The sequence below is a fragment of the Chiloscyllium plagiosum genome, chromosome 26 (assembly GCF_004010195.1).
Source record: "Chiloscyllium plagiosum isolate BGI_BamShark_2017 chromosome 26, ASM401019v2, whole genome shotgun sequence".
NCBI lineage: Eukaryota > Metazoa > Chordata > Chondrichthyes > Orectolobiformes > Hemiscylliidae > Chiloscyllium > Chiloscyllium plagiosum.
In genome coordinates, this window is record NC_057735.1 from 8,765,166 (window position 1) to 8,787,493 (window position 22,328).

At 44.1% G+C, this 22,328-nt stretch overlaps 1 protein-coding gene across 8 annotated transcripts in view; it reads right to left on the minus strand.

Moving 5' to 3' along the window:
• Positions 1 to 22,328, minus strand: part of plekha6 (pleckstrin homology domain containing, family A member 6) — a 330,961-nt gene that overhangs the window by 99,291 nt on the left and 209,342 nt on the right. Inside the window, exon 1 of one of the 8 annotated variants that reach the window (XM_043716432.1) lies at positions 14,854 to 15,014. The exons of 6 other annotated variants lie outside the window; for them this stretch is intronic. In XM_043716432.1, coding sequence (XP_043572367.1) covers positions 14,854 to 14,999 — 146 coding nt within the window. In that variant the 5' untranslated portion in view covers positions 15,000 to 15,014. Of the gene's footprint in view, positions 1 to 6,254; positions 6,693 to 14,853; positions 15,015 to 22,328 lie in introns of those variants that run through there. One more of the 8 variants, XM_043716434.1, reaches the window with a different exon arrangement.

Genomic DNA, 22,328 nt, shown 5'->3' on the forward strand with positions numbered 1-22,328 from the left:
TGACATGGACTAGATAGACTGAAGGGTCTGTTTCCATGCTGTATGACTCTATAACACTATAAAAGCAAGGCGTACACCACAAGGCAGTGGTAGAACTCCCAACTCCACATTGGAAGGTTGTGGGTTAGAATCATAGAATGATTTATAGAATGGTCACAGCACAAAAGGACGCCATTCTGCCTATTATGACAATACCAACTCTCTGCAAAAAACAAGTAGTTAGGCCTGACTAACCTGCCTTTTCCCAATAGCCTGATCTGCTACTTCTCTTCAACTCATTATCCATTACCCCTTCTGAAAACTAAAACTGAATCTGCCTCCACCAAGGCATTCTCAGGCATTACAGTCCAGATCCTAGCCACCTTTCACTGTATCTTGGTACATGTGACAATAATAAATCCAATCAAATCAAACTCGTTGCACAAAAATAAATTTTGCCCAATTCCAGCTTTGGCCAGGTTCTCCCAGCCATTGCTCACTGGGTCCTGACTGCCTATCAATAGGAACCTCCCTATATTCTCTCTATCTACTCTGATTTTGTAGACCAAAGTATCTTCTTGTGACTGTCTCTGAAAACAGTCCAGCTTCAATGGCCTGTCCCACACCTGAAGAACTCAAGTCCCTCACTGCTGCAATCATTCTTATAAACTGTTCCTGCTAGCTAGCAATGCATTCACACAATGCAGGGTGACTCCACAGTACAGTGCTGAGAGAGTACTGCACAATCACAAGTTCCATTGCTTACACAATGCAGTAAACTGATGCCCCACCTATCCTCATGGATGGATTTCGAAGATCCCATTGCCCATTTGAGGAAAAACAGGGAAAGTCTTCCTGCTGTCCTTTTCAGTACATTACCCCTCAACTAACATCACTAACAGAATATTTGGTCATTACTTCATTGCCATTTGCCACTTGTCGGGTGCAACATTTGCTGCATAGTTATCCATATTGGGACTACTCTTAAAACATAATTAATGTTCATGAAGCATTCTGGAACGGCAAGGTCAGAGAGTCATACAACTTGGAAACACACCCTTCAGTCCAACCAGTCTATGCTGAATATAATCTCAAACTAAACTAATTCCACCTGCCTGCTCCTGGCTCATACGGCTCCAATCCTTTCCTATTTGTGTACTTATCCAAATGTCTTTTATACCTTGTAACCCCATCACCTCCTCAGGAAGTTCACTCCACATATAACCCACCCTCTGCGTAAAAAACTCTCTCCTTTTTTTTTTAAATCTCACTCCTCTCACTTTAAAAATGTGTCCCCTGGTCTTGAAATCACCCATCCTAGGGAAAAGACATTGCCATTAATCCCAGATATATCCTATATGATTTTATAGACTTTTGTAAGGCCACCTCTTAATCTCATGAAGCCAGTGAAAAAAGTCCCAGCCTACCCAGCCTTTCTTTATAACTCAAACATTCCATATCCTGCCACATCCCAGTAAACCTCTTCTGTGCGTTCACTAGCTTAGCATAGTGTTTTTTTATGAGTATTCAGACAACTTATTTTGTTCATCGTCACATTGACATATAAGGTTTCAGCGTCTGCACAAGAGAAGGATCACCATCAACATTAAAAATCACACAACACCAGGTTATAGTCCAACAGGTTTAATTGGAAGCACTAGCTTTCGGAGCGACGCTCCAAATCATGACCATCAACATTGGCCTTCCTCACCTCGAGTGGCCTGGCCAAAATTTACATTTCAAACAATGTCAACAATAAAAGACAATGGTCACATCATCGCTTGCACTGCATGCAACTTGGCTGCTCTTCTTCCAAAATGACGCCGGGAGATCGTACACATCCACCCCGAGCTGCAGATGGAGCAGGGGTTTATCAGCCAGCACTTCTGGCAGAGCGGCACTCCCTTAGTGCTGCACGAGGAAGGTCAAACCTAAAATGACATTCTAGGGGTGGGACTTGAACCCATGACCTTCTGAATCAGTGGTGAGACTGCCAAAATGGAGCCACGGTGACACAGGAAGGATTTTTGCAAAGGTTCAATCTGCCGACAATAAGGCTCTATTGGAGGTTAACTTAGCGAGGTTGTTGTCAGATCACAATCTTTGTGATTCAATGATCAAAGTGGCAGTAACTTGCTTTCAATAATGAGCTTCCCAACAGGCAGGAAGGAGAACAGCGAACTTGCAATTGCCTGAAGAAACAAGAGTCTTGAACTGAAACAGTGAAACGATGGCTGGTTGGGCTACTGCAGAATGATGGGCATTAACGAAACTCCATGCCATTGCTTATCAGGAACTATGGCCGAGTCTCACTATCAAAGTTGTCTTGTTCTACAAGAAATCCTGTGGAGGTAAGAGACTAATCTTCAAGTCAAGGACATTGATGCCACCAGTGAGGGACATGGAGCTGTGCTAATGCTTCGGAAACTGTCTCTGAATGAAATGATACAGAAGATTGACCATCATGAGGATCATTTGTGTTTTCAACAGATTAGACTTTATTGCCACATGTACAAGAATACAGAGGTACACTGAAAAGTGCACAGAGTTGCCATTCTCCGGCATCATCTTAGAACACAACAGTTAGATTTAAAATCAAGAGCAGAAATAATGAATCCGAAACAAAAGGAAAAGAAAACGTCCAGATCATCCTTGCCCCTGAGTATATTGTACAAACGTGTGTATTTTATGAAACTGTACCGATAAATGTTGTTTTGGAAATTAAACCTTCCAAAAGAAAAGAGATACATGCAAGTTGGAATTGAGGGCAAGTTACTATGGGGAACGTGGAAGAGGACAGAGATGATGGCGACAGGGATTGGTGTTCTTTGGGAGTACGAAACCAGAACGTCCAACATGGAGACAATAAAGGGAGGGAGAGCTGGATGCCGATGATGCACAGGAAGATAACAATGATACAATAGCTCTGGCTCAGTTTAAATTCTAACCTGATCTTACACCAATCACCTGGAATTTAAAGATTCTAAAGCTCTGCAATGGCTTGTATAAGAGGCAGGCAAAAACCTAGGGATATTATCGCTAAATTAATAATCCACAAACCCAGCTAATGTTCTGTGAACTCTGGTTCAGATCCCGCCATGGCAGTCTGAATTCGACAAAAAGTCTGGAATTAAGAGTCTGGTAATGACCATGAGTCCATTGTCGAATGTTGGAAAAACCCATTTGGTTTACAAAGAGGACAGCACGGTGGCTCATTGGCTAGCACTGCTGCCTCACAGCGCCAGGGACACGGGTTCAATTCCAGCCTCGGGCAACTGTGGAGTTTGAACACTTTCCCCGTGTCTGCGTGGGTTTTCTCCGGGTACTCCAGTTTTCTCCCACAGTCCAAAGAGGTGCAGATTAGGTGAATTGGCCATGCTAAATTACCCATAGTGTCCAGGGATGAGTAGGTTAGGTGCATTAGCCATGGGAAATGCAGGGTTACAGGGATAGGGTAGGGGGATGGGACTGGATGGAATGCTCTTCCAGGGATTGGTGTGGACTTGTTGGGCCAAATGGCCTGTTTCCACACTCTGGGATTCTATAGATACAGAATATCCTTTAGGGAAGGAACTCTGCCAAACTTACCTGGCCTGTAACTCCAGACCCACAGCAATGTGGCTGACTCTGGACAATTAGGGATGGCAATAAATGCTGGCCCAGCCGGAGCCACCCACACCCTGTGAGTGAATAAATAAAAGAACCTGTTCATACTGACAACATAGTTATCCTTGGGCTTCTATGAAGTGCAATCAGTGCAGCTGTTTTGAAATGATCAAATCCACATCATGTATAATTAACACTTCTGTGTGCAGCATTATTTTGATACAAGGTCCATCATTGGTAGTAACAATGGTGTGGATTTTGGGATGTGGATTGAAAGACAGAGAGTTGGAGATGGCGAATTAAGAGTAACACACAAGTAGTGGCTCACCCATTACAAAATGGTTTGGCTCACTGTGTTATCCTCTTGACTACTAATATATAACAAATATAAGGATTACAGAAGCATATACTCATTTTACAACAACGGCAATTTTATGAGGCTGTGCTTTGTAATCTGTGCCAAGTGGAGAATTACTTTGAGTTGACACCCTTGTTGTAAATACTTGCATCACCAGATCATAGATTTCTGTTCCCATCCCTCACAGCACAAACAATTTGCTCCACTGCTATAAAATATCAGGCATAAGATGTTCCAACAAACTCATGTTCTCAACCCAACACAGGGGCATTCCAGCGAGGGGGAAAGTGAAAGAGAGTTTGGGACTGGGCTATGAGGCTAATTTCTAGGCAACCCCTGCATAGCACAATAAGATGCACTGAAACCCAATGGAAAAGATCAGTTAGAGGGACACAAGGCAAGAGAGTTAGCATGGAGAGCACGAGGGCTCTTGGGGACTCTTGGAGTGGTGGTACAAGGTTTGGTGGTGGTGGGGTTTGATAAAACCTCTGAAATTATATTTCAAAGATTTCCAAATCCACACTATGGTTCACGATTTATCTAAGGACTCATGAACGATGAGTTATAGAGAAGCTCTGCAAACACTGGGGGATACAGAGTGATGGTTAACCCTTACCTGGCACCAATCAGATGAGGGCATCCAGTACATACGCTTATTGCCCTCACCTTTATGCTATACCAGAAACAATTGCTGGCAGTGGGAGTGAGGGCAGGAATCTTGGAATTGGGCGCCGTTCTCCATTTTACAGCTGCATGGAGTTGTCCACACCCTGTGGAAACCTGGCTCTTAGTGATTTAGAGCTGTGTTCCTTCTTTGGATGTCAAGACTTTAGCACTGGGAGTCTCAATGCCCATGCGTGTTCTCAATGCTCTCCGCTGAGGCAAATGTATAAGAAGAGGCCATCTGATTGGTTGCTTCTGCCTTTGCCATTCACATCAGGATGTGGAGGGCCAATGGGTGGGGGAGGCAAGCAGCAACAGACAGCTGCTGGCCTGACCAGGTGAGGTGTCTAAGGCATGTGGGTGAACAGGAGGACATCTGAAAATCGAGAAATTCTGCCAAAACGAACTAAAACAGAAATCGCTGGAGAAACTGAGCAGGTCAGGCAGCACCTACAAAGAAAAAACACAGTGAGAATGTTTCCAGTCCAGTGACCCTTTGGTTCAGAGCTCTGCTCAACATGTGTGATGGTGGAGGTGTGAGGGCCAAGGGATGATTGCTGAGGGTTCCTTAATGAGAGTTTGAGATGAGTCTCCAATGGCCTACCAACCTGCCATCCGAAGCCTCCAATCAGTAGGCGCATTCTAAACTTAGTTGGGGTTGTCGGGGAGGGATTGGTCTGACTGATGCTGGGAATATTTTATCAGATATCTGGAATAATGGTAGTTAACGGGGCTACACTGCCACCCCAACATGACAGAGGCTGCTGATTTCCTAACAATCACCTCTTAAGAAAGTCAGAACTCCAGCGGCCTCTAAACCCATCTTTGCAGGGAGCCAGGAACATTCAACACTTTGGTGACGTCTAGCATCAGTTTGGTCACATCTAGCATCAGATCTCTAAATGGTGTGCTACTACAAACCGTGTAGTGTATATAATGGGTTGTATGTTAACATTGTTTAAGGTCCAGTAGTGAAGCCAGACTGGGGCAATCTATGTCTGTATTGGGCAGATGATATTTTGATTGGATACAAGTCATAGAGTCAGAGTCATACAGCACAGAAACAGACCTTTCGGTCCAACCAGTCCACGCCTGGTTGCATAGATGCAACACAGAGCAACGCTACCCAACCTGACCCCCAACAGCCCCCCACCAACTCCTTCACTAGTAACCACGCTGTATGAGTATAATTTCTATGCAGCACAAGATGCTTAACCCCAGCGCAGATGGAAACGAAATCAGCATCCGCAGTTAACAGAACACAGTGTTCCTGAATTCAGGTCATTTCTCTATCCCTAACTTGCACTCGGTATGTGCAGCAAGCACGCACACAGACTTTGCTTGCTTGGGCACGTCAACACATCATAAGCAAACGCACGCAGAATGTTCTCACACATTTAACCATATGCCATCCTGCAGCATTTAAGAGACAGGCAGACAAACAGCTCCTTCCTAAAACCCAACACCACCCTTCGCACACACCACAGCCCCCTCTTCAGAAAAACATACCCCAGGTCCACCCTTGCTAAACAATCTCAGAGAGGCCCACTTGCCTGTTTCATAGGAATACTGCAATGCAGCATTAATGTATAAACTAGTTAATCAGGCTCCGCAGCAGTTACTCTGTCATCATTTTACAGGTACCTACCTCTTCCTCCTGTCGGCCCTGAACTTCAACATTATCTTAATGGCAGAGAACTCCTGCAAAATCAGTAGCCCAGGGTGCTTGCGGTGCCCTTCCGTCCCACGGGCTTGGGATCTCGGGATCATTCCCTGCGCATCCTTATGCTCCACGTCGGAATTCCTCTCCGGAAGACAGGAAGGATGGCAGCTTCATTCTGAAGCTTGGCCCTGGCAGCCTGACAAAGCCTACACCTAGGCAGCCAGCAAGGTGAAGTGCAGGAGACTGAATTTCTTCACGCAGTTTCTTTGCTCAACCTCCCCACACATACACACACACATAGCACCCCCTCCCTCTCAAGGGAGGTTCTGAAGGACACGGGAGTCAGTCAGGTACTGATGGGTTTTTTTTGCGGCCAGCAACCTCTCTCAGTAATGAGGCACTGAGACTTGCCGATAAAGCTATTTTACATTAGCTTGCTGCCTGCAGGTCTGAGCTAAGACCTATTTAATCCTCAACAGTGATCACAAAGCCGTCAAGTGCTGCTGTCTCCTTCAATTTGCACTAATGGATTATTTTGTGAAATGATTTACCCTTTAAATGCCACACCTCCATCACATGGAATTAGGCAAAAGGAATTCAGACATAAAAAATACAAAACGTCAAGTCTTGCCTTTGTGAGATTCACAAAGAAGGTGCTTGAGCAAGGTTAAGCTTTGTAACGAACCCCGAATCTGGGTAAGGCTCACAGCACAGGATGGTAGCAGTAACCCACACTGTTCAGCCAAGCCCTCGTGTTATGAAAAGGCACCAACTTGTTATTCGGATTAGAGTGATCCCAGGTTCAATCCCAACCAGGTGTAAAAGATGCCAAGGCCGTGTCTAAGTGCAGAAGTGCAGGTGGCTTCTCCCTGGTGTCCTGGGCAACATTCACCAACATCTCCCCACCCCCTGCCCTCCCCCCCAAAAAAAAACAGGAAGAGTTTGCCAGGCCCTTGTTCTTTGTGAGAGCTTGCTGTGTGCAAATTGGCTGCAGTGTTTCTCCGCTTTACAACAGGGACGACAGCTCAAACAGTTCTTAACTGGCAATACAGCACCTTGGGATGTCCTGAGGTTATGAAAGACACTACATTAATTCACATTTGTTTTTCTTAAACAGCTGATTACCAGAGTGGTACTGGTGTAACCCAAGTCCCTGGGTAAAATGAGGAAAAGTATTGATGCACAGGTTCACAAGGATCTGCGGAGGACAATGGGGAGGTAACTCATTGACCATGAGACTTCGGAACAGATGAGGCTATTCAGCCTATCATGTCTACTCCACCATTCATTAAGATCATGGCTGATCTGATAATCTGCAAAACTGAAGACTACATTGACCCACACATTGAAGAATAAAGAGTGCATATGCTAGACACACAGGGTGGAAGGTGCTGCCATCCCAGACTTCAGGGATATAAAGAATCAAGCTTTAACTTGATGTTGATGACCTGCTCAGAAACTCTTCGATTGTCTGGTAGGTTTGCTTTCATTATAACATATGTTATACAAGTCAACATTTTGTCGTAATGTGTTACCACTTAAAAGGATAACATTGTAGGATTATAAATCTGTCAGTTACCTGAAAGAAACGGGAGTTGAAAAAATACATACCCAAAGGTAGTTAGAAAGAGAAACACAGAAAAAAAGGGAAAGAAATTGATGGGGGATAAACAGAGACAGAAAGAAGCAGACAAAGAGGGAGACACAGGATGAAAGAGACAGGAGAGGGACACAGGCAGATAGAGACACACAGAAAGACACAGGCAGATACAGACACAGGATGAAAGAGATAGAAAGACACAGGCAGATAGTGACACAGACTAAAAAAGACAGACAGACAGACACATTTTAGATTACTTTACAGTGTGGAAACATGCCCTTTGGCCCAACAAGTCCACACCGACCCGCCAAAGCGCAACCCACCCATACCTCTCACCTAACACTACGGACAATTTAGCATGGCCAATTCACCTGACCTGCACATCTTTGGACTGTGGGAGGAAACCGGAGCACCCGGAGGAAACCCACGCAGACACGGGGAGAATGTGCAAACTCCACACAGTCAGTCGCCTGAGGCGGGAATTGAACCCGGGTCTCTGGCGCTGTGAGGCAGCAGTGCTAACCACTGTGCCGCCCACGGGTTGAAAGAGACAGGGAGAGATATAACCACAGAGAGGCACAGGGCTCAACAGAGACAAAAGGTAGTTAGAAAGAGAAACACAGAAAAAAAGGGAAAGAAATTGATGGGGGATAAAACAGAAACTATTAGAAACGTCGAGCAGGTCAGTTAGCATCGGTAAAGACAAAAGATAGATTACAATGTTTTTAGCACCTTTCATCACAGCTCAAAATATTGATAAACTCATCCTTCAGTTCTGGTGAAGAATTACACACTACAAATATCAATAACCTATCTTCTCTTATTGCAGGTACTCATTAATAATTCTCTTTATTCAAAATAGCCAAGATTTGTGGGTTTTCGCCTTTTATTTTATTTTTCAAGACAATAGTGACAATGAATTGACGATGACTTCAAACACCAGTTCAGAAGAGAAATGCACTTTCTATGTATTGCTTGTCGTGGGGTGAGGGCTACATTGGTGGATGGGAGTTCAGTTCAGTGTAGGGTTGAAGAGGGTGAAGGTGGAGGGTGGGGAGGAGGGTCACCAATGAATAGGATTCCTTTCTCTGTGCTAGTTCCACAAGGAAATTGGATTTTGTGCATAGACTACCGGCGATTACCAACATCACAATATTTTCTTTATATCTTTCTGAGGAAGGGTCACTCAACCCAAGACACTAATTCTGATTTCTCTCCACAGACGCTGCCAGGCATGTTGAGTTTTTCCAGCAATTCCTGTTTTTGTTGCTGTTGTTGTAGGGAGATATTAGGACAGGTGACCCAAAACTTGATAAAGACTTCACTTTTCGGGAGCACCTTAAAGTTTGAGAGGAGAGGAGAATGGAAGCCTGGGCAGCCACAATAAAGACTAAATTATAAGAATGTGCTGCAGGGCATCACTCCAAGGTGAGTTTTGAGACATCACTCCAGGAAACAATTCAAATTCATTGTGCTACAATAAAACGAAGGACTGCGGGTGCTGGAAATCTGAAAGCAAAACATTAGAGGTTTCCAATATGGAAATAGAACCTTCGAAGTTGAGAGTGTGTTGCTGGGAAAGCACAGCAGGTCAGGCAGCATCCGAGGAGCAGGAGAATCGACGTTTCGGACATAAGCCCCTCATCAGGAATGAGACTGGTGGGACAGGGGGCTGAGAGCTACATGGGAGAGGGCTGGGGTTGGGGGGGAAGGTAGCTGAGAAAGCGATGGATGAAAGTGGGGGAGAAGGTTGATGGGTCTCACTTGCTCCTAACAGTACCTTTGACCCAACTTCTTCATGCTGCCCAGTTTTTACAATTAATCTAGTCCTGTTTGCCTGCGTTTGGCCAATATCCCTCTATACCTATCCCATCTAAATACCTGTCCAAATATTTTTAAATGGTAAAATTGTACTCACCTCTACCACAACCTCTGGTAGCCTGTTCCAGACACTCACCACCCTCTGTGTGACAACACTTGCCCCTCTGGACGCTTTTGTATCTCTCCCCTCTCTTTTAAACCGATGCTGTCTAGTTTTAGACTCCTCTATCATGAGGAAAAGCTGTTGGCTATCTACTTTATCTATGCTTCTCATGATTTTATAGATCACTATATGGTCACCCCTCAGTCTCCTATGCTCCAGGGAAAAAAGGCAAAAGTGAGGACTGCAGATGCTGGAAACCAGAGTTTAGATCAGAGTGGTGCTGGAAAAGCACAGCAGGTCAGGCAGCATCTGAGGAGCAGGAAAATCGATGTTTCGGGCAAAAGCCCTTCATCAGTCTTGTTGCCTGACCTGCTGTGCTTTTCCAGCACCACTCTGATCTAAACTTCAGGGGAAAAAGTCCCAGCCAATCCAGCCTCTCCTTAAGGCTCAAACCTATCATTGTGAAAACCTGAGTGCCTTTTAGAGGAAGTTTAATCATAGAATTATACAGTAAAAAGGCCTTTCGGCCCATCAGGCCTGTATCACCAAAAAGAGGTTTAGACTGGATTTGAGGAAAGGCTTTTACAACCTTGGTTAGAATCTGAAATGAGAGAGGATAGCTGCAGCAATTTACCACATAACCTTTAAAATGTATTCGTATGGCTGAAGGCAAAATCACCAAGAATTGGTGGGAGCTGTATTTAGTCAGACGAATTGTGCAAATAGTGAAGTGATTGCCAGTATTTCAGTAAATGCTTGACGGGGATCAATTTACTAAGTGGCTCCACATGCGCACGCACAAATGAATTAAAGTGTGGAGAATCTGGAACATACTCCAACAGAGAGCAACTGAGCTGACTAGTTTGGATGCATTAAGGGGGAGCTAAGTAAATATAGGAGGGAGAAACTAATATTAATGCTATGAAGAGATGGTTAGATAAAGTGACTGAGTGGAGGCACTCATGAAGCACAAACAATTTTCTGGACTAGTTGGGCTGAATGGTCTGTTTCTAAAATAGATGTTCTACGCAGTTCTAGCAGTTTGTTCCTACCATTTAGTTATGAGGCCTTCTCCTCTGTGATGACAGCACAACTCCAAGGAACAATCTTTCTCCTTTAAGGGACACCACTTCCCTCAATTTGTATAGAACCAAGAAGAATTACTCCTTTTAAGTTAAATTTACAATAAACTAGTGCCTAGATTACCTCAGGAACTACTCTATGTGACTCCAGTATTCAAAGACTAATTCCATTAAATACCCCGGAGTGGATCAGCAAACATAGCCGAGCTATCTGGATTATTCAAACATTCCCAGGTTGCAAACCTGGATCCCCTCTCTCAGGCCTTACAATATGCACAATGACGATAGCTAAACAAACCCACATTTCCACCAAACCATAACAGAGGTCAAAGGATTGTTGAATAATGCAGCATAGAAGGAGGCCATTTGGCTCATACTGTCTTGAAAGAGTTATCCAATTTATCCCACCCTCCTGCTCATTCCCCACGGTCCATATTCTTCCTTTTGGGTGTTTATCCAATTCCTTTATAAAGTTACAAATAAATGTGCTTCAAACACCATTTCAGGCAGCGAATTTCCACTGAAAACAGATTACAGATTAAAAAGGTTCTCCTTTGGTGTCCTCTGTGTCCTCCGCTCACCGCTATAATTCACTGTAACTCTATGAGTGACATGGCTCTCACTGTTGTTATAACTCACAGTTAGTATGCAATATACTTTTAAGAGACATGCGCTTCACTTTATAAGGGTATAAAGATCTCCGTTTCCACCTTAACTGGGGCCATTTGGAGCATGACATGCTGATGAAGTACGTCACTGTTTTTAACCAAATAGCTTTGGTCAATTAATATTAAAGTGCATTTAAATCTTATATTTATACATACGTCAAGAATTGAAGTAAATATCTACTTTTCAATAGCACATTACCCACTTCTATTTTACATTATGGGAGCTAACATGAGTGTTGCCACATTAGGTACCAGTGCCCTGCTGATGACAAAACTCACACCATGGTGGCGCATTTTCTGTAGCTTGGCATTTCATATTTGAGATAAACAGAGCAGCCTTTATTGCCCCTGAGCACAACAGATAATAATTTAGACCAGAGCAAGTCACTTTGTGTTGCAATGTAACTTTCCTTTAAGGTTTTGGCACAAGGCTTGGTGAAAGATAAGACAAACAGAACATATTTCTATGATTAGTACCACATTTAGGGTATTCTGAGGGTTACCCTTTCTTAAAGGAACTTCAAAGTTGAACCCAGAATTAAAGAAAAGCAAAACGTGATGTGGTGGGATGAGTGGGGGGTGGACTTTGGGGGAGCAGGGGTCATGGTTCACAGTGCAAGGGGTACAAGAGGTTTTACCCTCAAGCGAGCAATAGGTGTGGGGACCATGACAGTAATGATTGTGCAGAGCTACATTCCTTTGAGGGGAATGGCCTCTGGAGAACTGAGGCTCAAAATTCACACAAGTTACACAATGCAAAAACATCGTGGACTAGAGCGCATCAGTTTAAGGTTGGAAGGGAATGAATAAAAGGGAACCTGAAGGGCAACGTTTTTGCACAGAGGGTGGTATGCATGTGGAATGAGCTGCCAGTGGAAATGGTTGAGGCAGGTACATTAACAACTTTTAAAAGGCACCTGAACAAATACATGGATAGGAAAGGATTAGAAGGATATGGGCCAAGTGCAGGGAAATGGGGTTAGCATGGATGGACATTTTTGTCGGCTTGGATCAGTTTGGGGAGAAGGGCCTGTCTCCGTGCTCTATGGCTCTACGACCTAATTTTCATGAATAATGAAGAAGCCGGTGTTCTCTCACTATGACAGAGAACAGTAGGGTGTAAAGTATAATTGGGAAGAGAGGATGGAATCAGTAAGTGTCTTGGGAAAGGAAACTCCCTGAGAAGGGAACATATAACCTTGGGACATTTATTGGCCCTTCAGAAAGATCGATCGGGTGCCAGTGGTCATGCTGTATTTCCACAAAGCGAGTCAACAAAAGCAGCTTCTGTTTCCACACAGCTGTGTTGAGCACTGAACCCAATCCCCACCAGACACCGAGCACCATGTCAGTGGATGACACAGTAAATATAAATTATACTGATTGATACAGGATAGACTTCACTGAATCTCCCACACACTGCAGCATATGCATACATCAACCCTTTCCAAGTACAAAATATTACCTCTGGTTTAAGCAAATGAATGCACATCTACAAATTACTGAAAATGGAGCTGCAGTACAGAAACAACACTCATTCCCAAGTTTTATTGCTGGTTCATTGATTTTTCATCACTGTGGGAATCTATGGTGCGTGTACTGCTCAGATTCTGGCTTTACGGAGAGCAGGTGAGACAGAAGGATGAGGAGCGAAGAGTGTTCCTTTGTTTGTCATACATTAGGAAAGCATAGACCATTCATAATGACCAGATTTATGACACGGATGGACGTAGTGCACATAAGAACCTTTCCCATACTGTAGGACTGAAGTAGTGCTTTTTAGACGAGTTCCACATTGGCAAGTACGTAGCCTCATTTAGTGAGGCTAACCCTAGACAGAAGGACAGGTAAGAGAATCAAACATAAAGGCTGTTGAATTAATGAATGGGAACATCAAGGACCCTAAAAATATACTAGAATCTGAATAAAGAAGATGACGCGCATATGAAAAACACATTTGAATGGCAATGGCCAACACTTTGCTCGACTGATCATTTCAGGTTACATTTGGTTGGTAGACAGGAGTTGCATGGGAGCAACAAAGGGATACAGACAGATTGAAGGTAGGGTCGTGAAGCCTGGCTGTGCATATTCCAGGAGAAGTCAGCAGAAACAAAATCACAGAAAGCAAGAGGGCATGGTGCAATCACAATTTTGAAAGGTAAGCAACAACAAAAAAGTGCAACAACTGTGGAAAACGAAACCTCAACCACACCGAGTGTATTTAAATCAAATGTCCTCGGGTTACTGTAGGCAACTATAGGACGTGCCCTAACACTTTCCCCTCCTGCATTACAAACCCAGCAAGGCCAGCAGCTGTTTCTAAAAAACAAAACTTCGTTCTCAAGGTGCAGGCATCTAAAAAATGTAGCCTGGAAACATGAGGATAACAGCAGTATCCAGAGGCAAGGTTATTGAATACTTTCCATGCAGAAGTAGATGTATTTGTGTTCGGCAAAGTATTCAAAGGTTATTGGAGCAGTTGAGAATGTGGGCTGCAAAATAGATCGGCCATGGTCTTATTAAATCATAGAATCCCTACAGTCTAGAAAAAGGCCAATCGACCTGAGCCTCGGAAGAGTATCCCACCCAGGCCCACCCCGTCTCCATTCACCCCCATTCCCCATGTCCAATCCATCTGCCCGTACACTGTTGGGCAATTTAGCATGGCCAATCCACTCTACCCTGCACATCTTTGGACTGTGGGAGGAAACCAGACCACCTGGAGGAGACATGGGGAAGCATGTGAAAATTACAGACAGACATCAGAGGATGGAATTGAATCTGGATTCCCAGCACTGTTACGCAGCAGTGCTAACCACTCAGCCTCCATTGGCAAGCTTGAGGGGCTGAATGGTTTATCTGCTCCTACTTCAAATGCTCGCATGTTCGTATGAAGGGTGTGGGGCACACAAGCATTTTAGCAGAAGAGCCTCCAATGTATGGGCAAAGCTGTAACAGATGGAAGGGTATGATGCCATCTATGTTATATGGAAGAAAGATAAATCAGAATACTGTCATAATGACAAGGCTAAAGTGCTCACCCACGTACACAAATCTCCAGAACTTGACACATAGATGTCAAATAATCACAAAGGCTTCCAAAATGTTGGTCTTCATCTCAATGGGGGCTGAAATAAAATCATGAGAAGAGATGCTGCAACTACACAGAGCTGTGATCAAACCTGCATCAGAGAACTGCCTTCAGCTCTGGGAACCTCATCTCCAAAAGGCGGACTGATCTTGGAGGAGATCACAATAGATCCATTAATGATACTGATGACTAGAAGCTTAAATTACAAGGACAAACCTGGCGTGTGTCACCCCAGGGGAAGATAAGAGGCGGGTGTCATCAAACTCTTGGCTGAAGTGGTGGGTTTTGAGAAGGATCTTAAAGCAGAGAAGACAGTGAGGTTTAGGGCGATTGTTCCAGAGCCTAGAGACGTGAAGACACATGAGAAGTAAAAGAATTGGTGATTTCAGAAATCCCTCCAAGTCCGAGCACTAGTGGAAGTAATGACATTTGCCCCAACAATCCTATAACTAAACTGAAGCTGTAAATAATTTCCTCTCACTCTCAATTGGCAGAAGCCAACAATCCTCAGTAGTTAAACAATGTCATTCTGCCCCAGAGGACTGCACATTGCTAAACCAAAGCATCACCTGGTCTGTCTAGCTTCTGGTATATGCAGTACCATGTGTTGGTTTGTATCAATAAGAAAAAAGTTAATTATTAGTGAATGACGGAGCAAAGTTTGCAGGTGTAGTTAGGAAATACTTGAAAAAAAAGGGTTCAACTTCTGAAACAGCAAGTTAGTTTAGGAACATAAAGCAACAAGCTCTGTCAATTGACCAATTTGAACCTGTTTCCTCCAATCATTGAGCTCCAACAGGCCCAATTTTACAGCTTCTCATTCAATTCAAGGGGATCCAATCAATTAACTGGGTTGGGTTACATGACCTGTCAATGTGCTGAACATAGCCTATTTGGTGAGCTCAGTCAGCCAATTTAAAGGAAAATATTTGCTTGTACGGATGAAAAGATTAATGCTTGAGCGGATAAATAATCACACAGCTTAAAGCCAGGTCAAGTCACCACAGACCACCTCAGTCATCAGAGAGAGATGACTGGTGGTGATTTAACCTGAGGGCCACCACATCTCAAGTGAGGGAGGAAACTGTGAAGGAGAGTCCTTCACGGTAACCTCAGCTAGTCATGGGGATTGAACCTATGCTGTCAGCATCACACGGTTTCAAACACTGGCCAGCCCACCAACTAAGTTAAACCAATCCCCATAGTTCAAAGTAATCCAGCACCCATCAATACCTCAATTCACTTCTTATATTAACCACAGGTTAGGTTACATTTTTATGTTGCTTGTCACAACGTATTATCATCAGATGTTTGGAGTTTATAGTCATAGAGTCATAGAGATGAGCAACATGGAAACAGACCCTTCAGTCCAATTCATTCATGCCGATCAGATATCCTAACCTAATCTCATCCCATTGGTCAGCATTTCTCTCACATCCCTCTAAACATTTTCTATTCATATACCCAATGTTGTAATTAAATGTTGTAATTGATTGTTTTTATTTTCAGGAATTGAAAACCTTCTGAAGCTTCCCATCCCACTTTCTGAACTGTAGTAAGTACAGTGCTGCAATGCTTCAAGAAGGAAGGACATTCAAAGATAGGGTAGTATGGGGACTCAGTGCTGCTAGCCTACAGTACCAAGGTCCTGGATTCAATCTCACCCTTAGGTGACTGTCTGTATGAAGTTTGCACATTCTCCCTGTGTCTGTGTAGGTTTTCTCTCATAGTCCAAATGTGTGCAGGTTAGATAGATTGGCTATGAAAACTGCAAGGTCACAGAAATGGGGTGGGTCTGTGGGGGATGCACTTTGGAGGGTCAGTGTGGACTCAATGGACTGAATGGCCTACCTCTGCTGTAGGAAGTCTCTATGATTCTATGTCCCTGTAGTTGGCAAATGGCTGGGGTCTTGCAAGATACCAAACACAACAGAAATGCACATTGAGAAGCTTGGAAACGTTAGTCTTGAATTTGCCAATACAATGAGATATGTAGGTATAAGACTAGATGAGGTTATTAATTTATTCAATTGGATCTTGGCTGCTAATGTTAACCCCAGTTACATGTGTCTTGAGTAATGGTATCAGGAGTCAAAGTCAGCAAATATCTTTGCAACAAACCCAGAAAGTACTTGAGGAACTCATCAGGTCTGTGGAGAAGGAAACAGAGTCAATGTTTCAAATTTGGCATGATCTTTGTTCAGAAAGTCATTTTGTGTGTTTGTTACAGGTTTCATAAGAACTTAAGAATCCAGGAGCAGGATTTGGCCGTCTGCTCCATCGAGCCTGCTCTGCCATTCAATAAGATCTCTTTGTGAACTCAGGTCCAGTTACCTGCCCATTCACCTTGATTCCTTTACTGTTCAAAAATCTATCTATCTTTGCCTTAAAAACGTTCAATGAGAATGCCCCAACTGCTTCACTCGGCAGGGAATTCTACACGTGCACAATCCTTTGGGTGAAGAAGTTCCTCCTCAACTCAATCCTGAATCTGCTTCCTCTCATTTTGAGGCCATGTCCCCTAGTTCTAGCTTCATCCACCAGTGGAAACAACCTACCTGCTTCTATCTTATCTATTCCCTTCATAACTTGAGATGTTCCAAGAAGACTCCCCCCTCCCCCTCACCATTCTTCTAAATTCCAATGAGGATAGTCCCAGTCTCTCCTCTTCAACTCAGGAATCAACCTGGTGAACCTCCTCTGTACTCCTTCCAGTGCCAGTACAGCCTTTCTCAAGTAAGGAGATCCGCCATCTGCAAAATTGTGCTTTTCCTCCCCCTAAATGTACCTACATCTAAACTGTTACATTTTCAATTGATCCCTTTATGAGGACAGAATTCCGGAGTTCTACTGCTCACTGTGTGAATCAGTGCTTCTTGACATCACAGAGAAATGATCCAGGATTAAATTTATGGTTATGTCACCTCCCACCAGAGAAAATAGCTTTTAAACTTACCATATCAAATCTTCTGATCATCTGAAACACCTAAATTACATCACACCACAATCTATTCAAAGGAATTCAACCTCATTTTAGGCAGTCTTCCAGCAATAATTTAATCCCGTCGGACACTTGGGAATCCATGCTGCATTCCTTCCAAGGCCAAAATACTTTTTCCTTGAGATACAGGATCCAGGGCAGAATGCTGAACAATCACAGTTTCAAGCTTTGGTCATAAAGAACTTGAATCTTGCTGAGAAAGAGAGACATGCAGTAGTAGCTTTTCATCTTGCACTCATCAGGACACATGCAAGAATGCCAAATTTTAAACAATCTCTGCAGATAATGCTACAGTAGAAAAGGGAGCCAATGAATTTGCACGTTGACTGTGAGAGGCCAATGGATTGCCATGGAGAAAGCAATGGGGGACAATAAGCAACCTCCCTCCACCACCCCCCCTCAAACACCAACGTTAACTCCCAGACTCCCATGTGATACATAAAAAGGTTCAAGTCTTAAACATATTCCTTTTTCTTTGCAGAGAATGGGAGCCTGGCAAATGATTTGGGAAGCCTATGGTCCCTTATTATTCTCTCCATGGCAATGCCTAGGCCAATCAGAGTCAACTTGCCAACCCATCAGTTCCTGTGGGAGCAATTATTACAATTATTTGAAATTTGGCATCCTTGCCTTCCTCTCCCTTTGCAGAGAAGATAGTCCACCCATGGTGATGGGTGGTTGATTTATGACAAGAAATCTAGGGTGATTCTAACCCTACTGTGTATGGTTCACTCAATCTCAATTAATGTGAATTGATATTTACTTCAAATTTGTTTGTTATTGGACAGGCTACTTGGTGTGTAATCAGGTTCATATAGTGGTGTGAAATATTATTATAGAATCAGAGAATCCTTCCAGTGTGGAAAGAGGCCATTCAGCCCACTGAGTCTGTATCAACCCTCTGAATTGCATCCCACCTAGACCCACCAAAACCCTGCATTTCCCATAGCAATTCGACCTCGCCTGAACACCTCTGGACACGACAAGGCAATTTAGCATGTCCATCCACATAACCTGCACATCGTTGGACTGAGGGTGGAAACCAGAGCACCTGGAGGAAACCCACGCAGACACGGGGAGAATGTGCAGAGTTGATTGAATGTGGAGCTGGAAAAGGCACAGCAGGTCAAGCAGCATCAGAGTCGATGTTATAGGCAGGACCCTTCATCAGGAGAATGTGCAAACTCCATCAAAACAATCACCCAAGGCAGGAAATGAACCCAGGTCCCTGGTGCTGTGAGGCAACATTACTAACCACTGAGCCACCATGCCACCCTGGAGGGTGCACATCTAAGAAATAAAAGGACATTATTTTGCAATAACATGTGCTGAAATATCCAAATTAACTTTGAATTGTGACACAAACTACAGTCTCTGTATTAAGATGGATTATTGAGTCATCAGTTAAAAGAAATTACAGAATTAGCAATCCCTGCTCCACCCACTGGGGCAGATAATAATGGAGTCTTTGTCTCTAAAAGTGGTCCTTTTACAGTAGAATGGCTTGGCTGCTGGCTGGGGAGATGCATAGGTTCAGACCTAGGTCATTCAACCCCTTCAATCTGTTCTGTCATTCATGGCTGACCTGAGCCTCAATTCCCTTTACCTGCGACCATTCTATACGTCTCAATTAGTTTGAAAGCCCAGGCTGTTCCCTGTCCTTTTGGGTGGGAGAACTGTTATTATTGCGCACAAAACAATAAGTAATTGCAATAATTAACCGTTCCCTGTGGCAGGGAACAGACTGCACTCACTCTGGCTAAAAAGGACTTTTTCATAGGCACATTGGAATAAGGGACAGATTTGAGTAACACGCAGGGCAACAGCCAGGAATAGGACTCCAAAGTTCATTTCAGATGGATCTATTCTGAAATATAAAACATACCTCACGTTCTACAATAAGCTTAAGCTGAGAGGGTTTCAGTGCAGGACACGCAGCCGATGATAGGGGTGGGTAAGTTGCAGAGTGAAGGTTTAACTATACCATTAGGCTAGGAATAGTGACTGTGCATACGTTCAATGAGGTATGTCATAATGTCATCAGATCATGAGTAACCAGCTTGTGAGTGTGCAAGGGTCCAGAGTTGCCCTGTCTTACCTTCTGCTGAATATCTCCTCGTAAAGTTTACTGAGCTCCACTCATCTCGGCATGGTCTACATTCTATTAACAACCAGGCCTGATCTTACTACTCCATTAAGCCCATCGAGCTTGTAATGTTACTCATTTAGGTTTTGGATGATCTACACATTACCTGCTTTGGTTCATATCCTTCAATATCTTGCCTAACAAAAATCTGCCTTGCGTTTTCAAATGTAATTGTCCCTCTCTCCCAGCTATTTTTGGGAGCCGGAGTTCTAGATTTTTACTTCTCTTTGTTTGAGGAAATGCTTCTCGACATAACTGTTGTTGTTGGGTCACAATCCTGAAACTCCCTCACTTTGAGAGTACCCACACTCCACGGACTGCTGTGGTTGAAGATGGTAGCTCCCACCATCTTCTCAAGATCAGCTGATGACAGACAATAAATGATGGCCTCACCATTAAAGACTTTGATAAATCACCCTCAAACTGCCTGATTCTAATTTTAAGGCTATCCCCTCATGCCCACCAACCAGAGGAAGAGTTTCTCTCTATCTATCCCATCAAATCCTTTAATCCTCTTAAATATCTCAATTATATCCTTGCCTAATCTTCTACAGAATACAAGCCTAATCAATAAAACCCTCATAATTTAACCCTTTTAGATCTCTGCAAACTATTCTACCTCGCTCCACACATATTTCTACAGCCTTGTGTTTACACTAGAGTGCACCAGACAATTGGCATGGGCCAATTTTGGAAAAGGTAGGGGGGGTTTCCGCACTCATCGGCTGTCTGGCTGACCCAATCAATTCATCCTGGGTGCATACAAAATGGACGCTGAAGATATGGATAAAAGAAGGGTCATGGCATCATAGAGTCCCCACAGTGTGGAACCAGCCATTCAGCCCATCGAGTCCATACTGACCCTCTGAAGAGCATCCCAGCCAGACCCACTCCTCCCACCCTCTTCCTGCATTTCCTATGACTAATCCACTTAGCCTACACATCCCTGTACACTATGGGTAATTTAGTTTGGCCAATCTACCTAAGTTTTGGACTGTGGGAGGAAACCGGAGCACCCGGAGGAAACCCAAGTAGACACGGGGAAAATGTGCAAACTACACACAGACAACCGCTGGAGGGTGGAATCGAACCCAGGTCCCTGGCATTGTGACACAGCAGTGCTAACCACTGAGATGATAAATATCAACTCTGTTTCTCTCTCCACAGACGCTGGCAGACTGGCTGAGTTTCTCTAGCATTCTCAGTGTCTTACTGAATGTATGAAACTAACCTAAGGGACAATAAAGAATAGCAGCCTCTAATTCACAGAAATATGAAGTGGTTACAACTGTTCCGAATTAGCATTTTTTCGCCACATGAGCATATAATCATCGTCATGTTTACCCACCATGTTGCAATCTCGATTCAACCCTTTTCATTCTTTAGCTATCAATTCATCAGCATTATCTAATCGCAAAATGTTGACATAGTTTCTTGCCTCAAACACTAACGCGGGGAGTGAACTTCCGCAGTTTCAAAGCTCCTGGTGTGGACTGGTTTCTCCCGCCTTTGGCGCTAAATCCCTCAAGGTGTCAGCTCATTCCAGAATTTGTTCAAGTTTAAATTTCAGAATGACAAGTTTTGCAATGGCCAGGCACCAGCTCCCCGAACCTGACGGGCTGTTTCGGATCAGATGCCTTTGTCCACCACTGCCCTGAGGGGAACAAGCCACAACACCACCTATTTCCGCAACACTCTTCACCAACCTGCTTTAACCCCAGTCTTTCAGGCGCATGCTGATCATTTCACAATGCGGTGGTTTCAAACACGAGGGCTTGACCGCCTTTTGAAACTCACTGGGTGCAGATATTGTTCAGTTATGATCCCAGCAGGCACCTGTACTGAGTCAGCCACTTACAATATCATTGGAGTTGTCAATCCGCCAGGGCTACTCCAGGAATTGAGGATTCATCTTAAGCATGGTCCAGGTCAGAAAAGGCTTAGATCAGAGGCCAATTGCCAGGGGTTAGGGCAGGGTCCAGAGAAAGGGCCACTGTGCTCAAGGTCGGGGCTCAAGGTCAGGGCCAGGCCAGGCACAGCACAGGGGGCCATAATTTCTGCCCTGGTCCCTGCCCTTGATAGCATTTGGTGTGGCGCGGTAGTGTAAGGGGTCACCTAGACGAGAGACGGGCAAACCACCTTTTAAAAGCAGTGAATGATACTGCAAGGACAGGGTGGTAGGATGGGTGGATGGGTTGGTGTTAAGTTTGTTAAGTGACAGGCTATCCACAGGCATGTGGATAAGGTGGGCAGCTAGGTCAGTAGGTGATCGTATCAGGTCATGAGGAGTTGCCAAGTCAGGCCTAGTTGGTTGGTGGGGACTAGTCAGGTCATGGGTGGTAATTGGATAGTGAGGAGTTATTTAGGGTTTAGATCAGAGTGGTGCTGGAAAAGCACAGCAGGTCAGGCAGCATCCAAGGAGCAGGAAAATCAATGTTTTGGGAAAAAGCCCTTCATCAGGAATAGAGACAAGAAGCATCCAGGGTGGAGAGATAAATGGAGGGGGGAGGTGAGGGGGGGGGGGGGAAGAGGGTAATAGGTCAG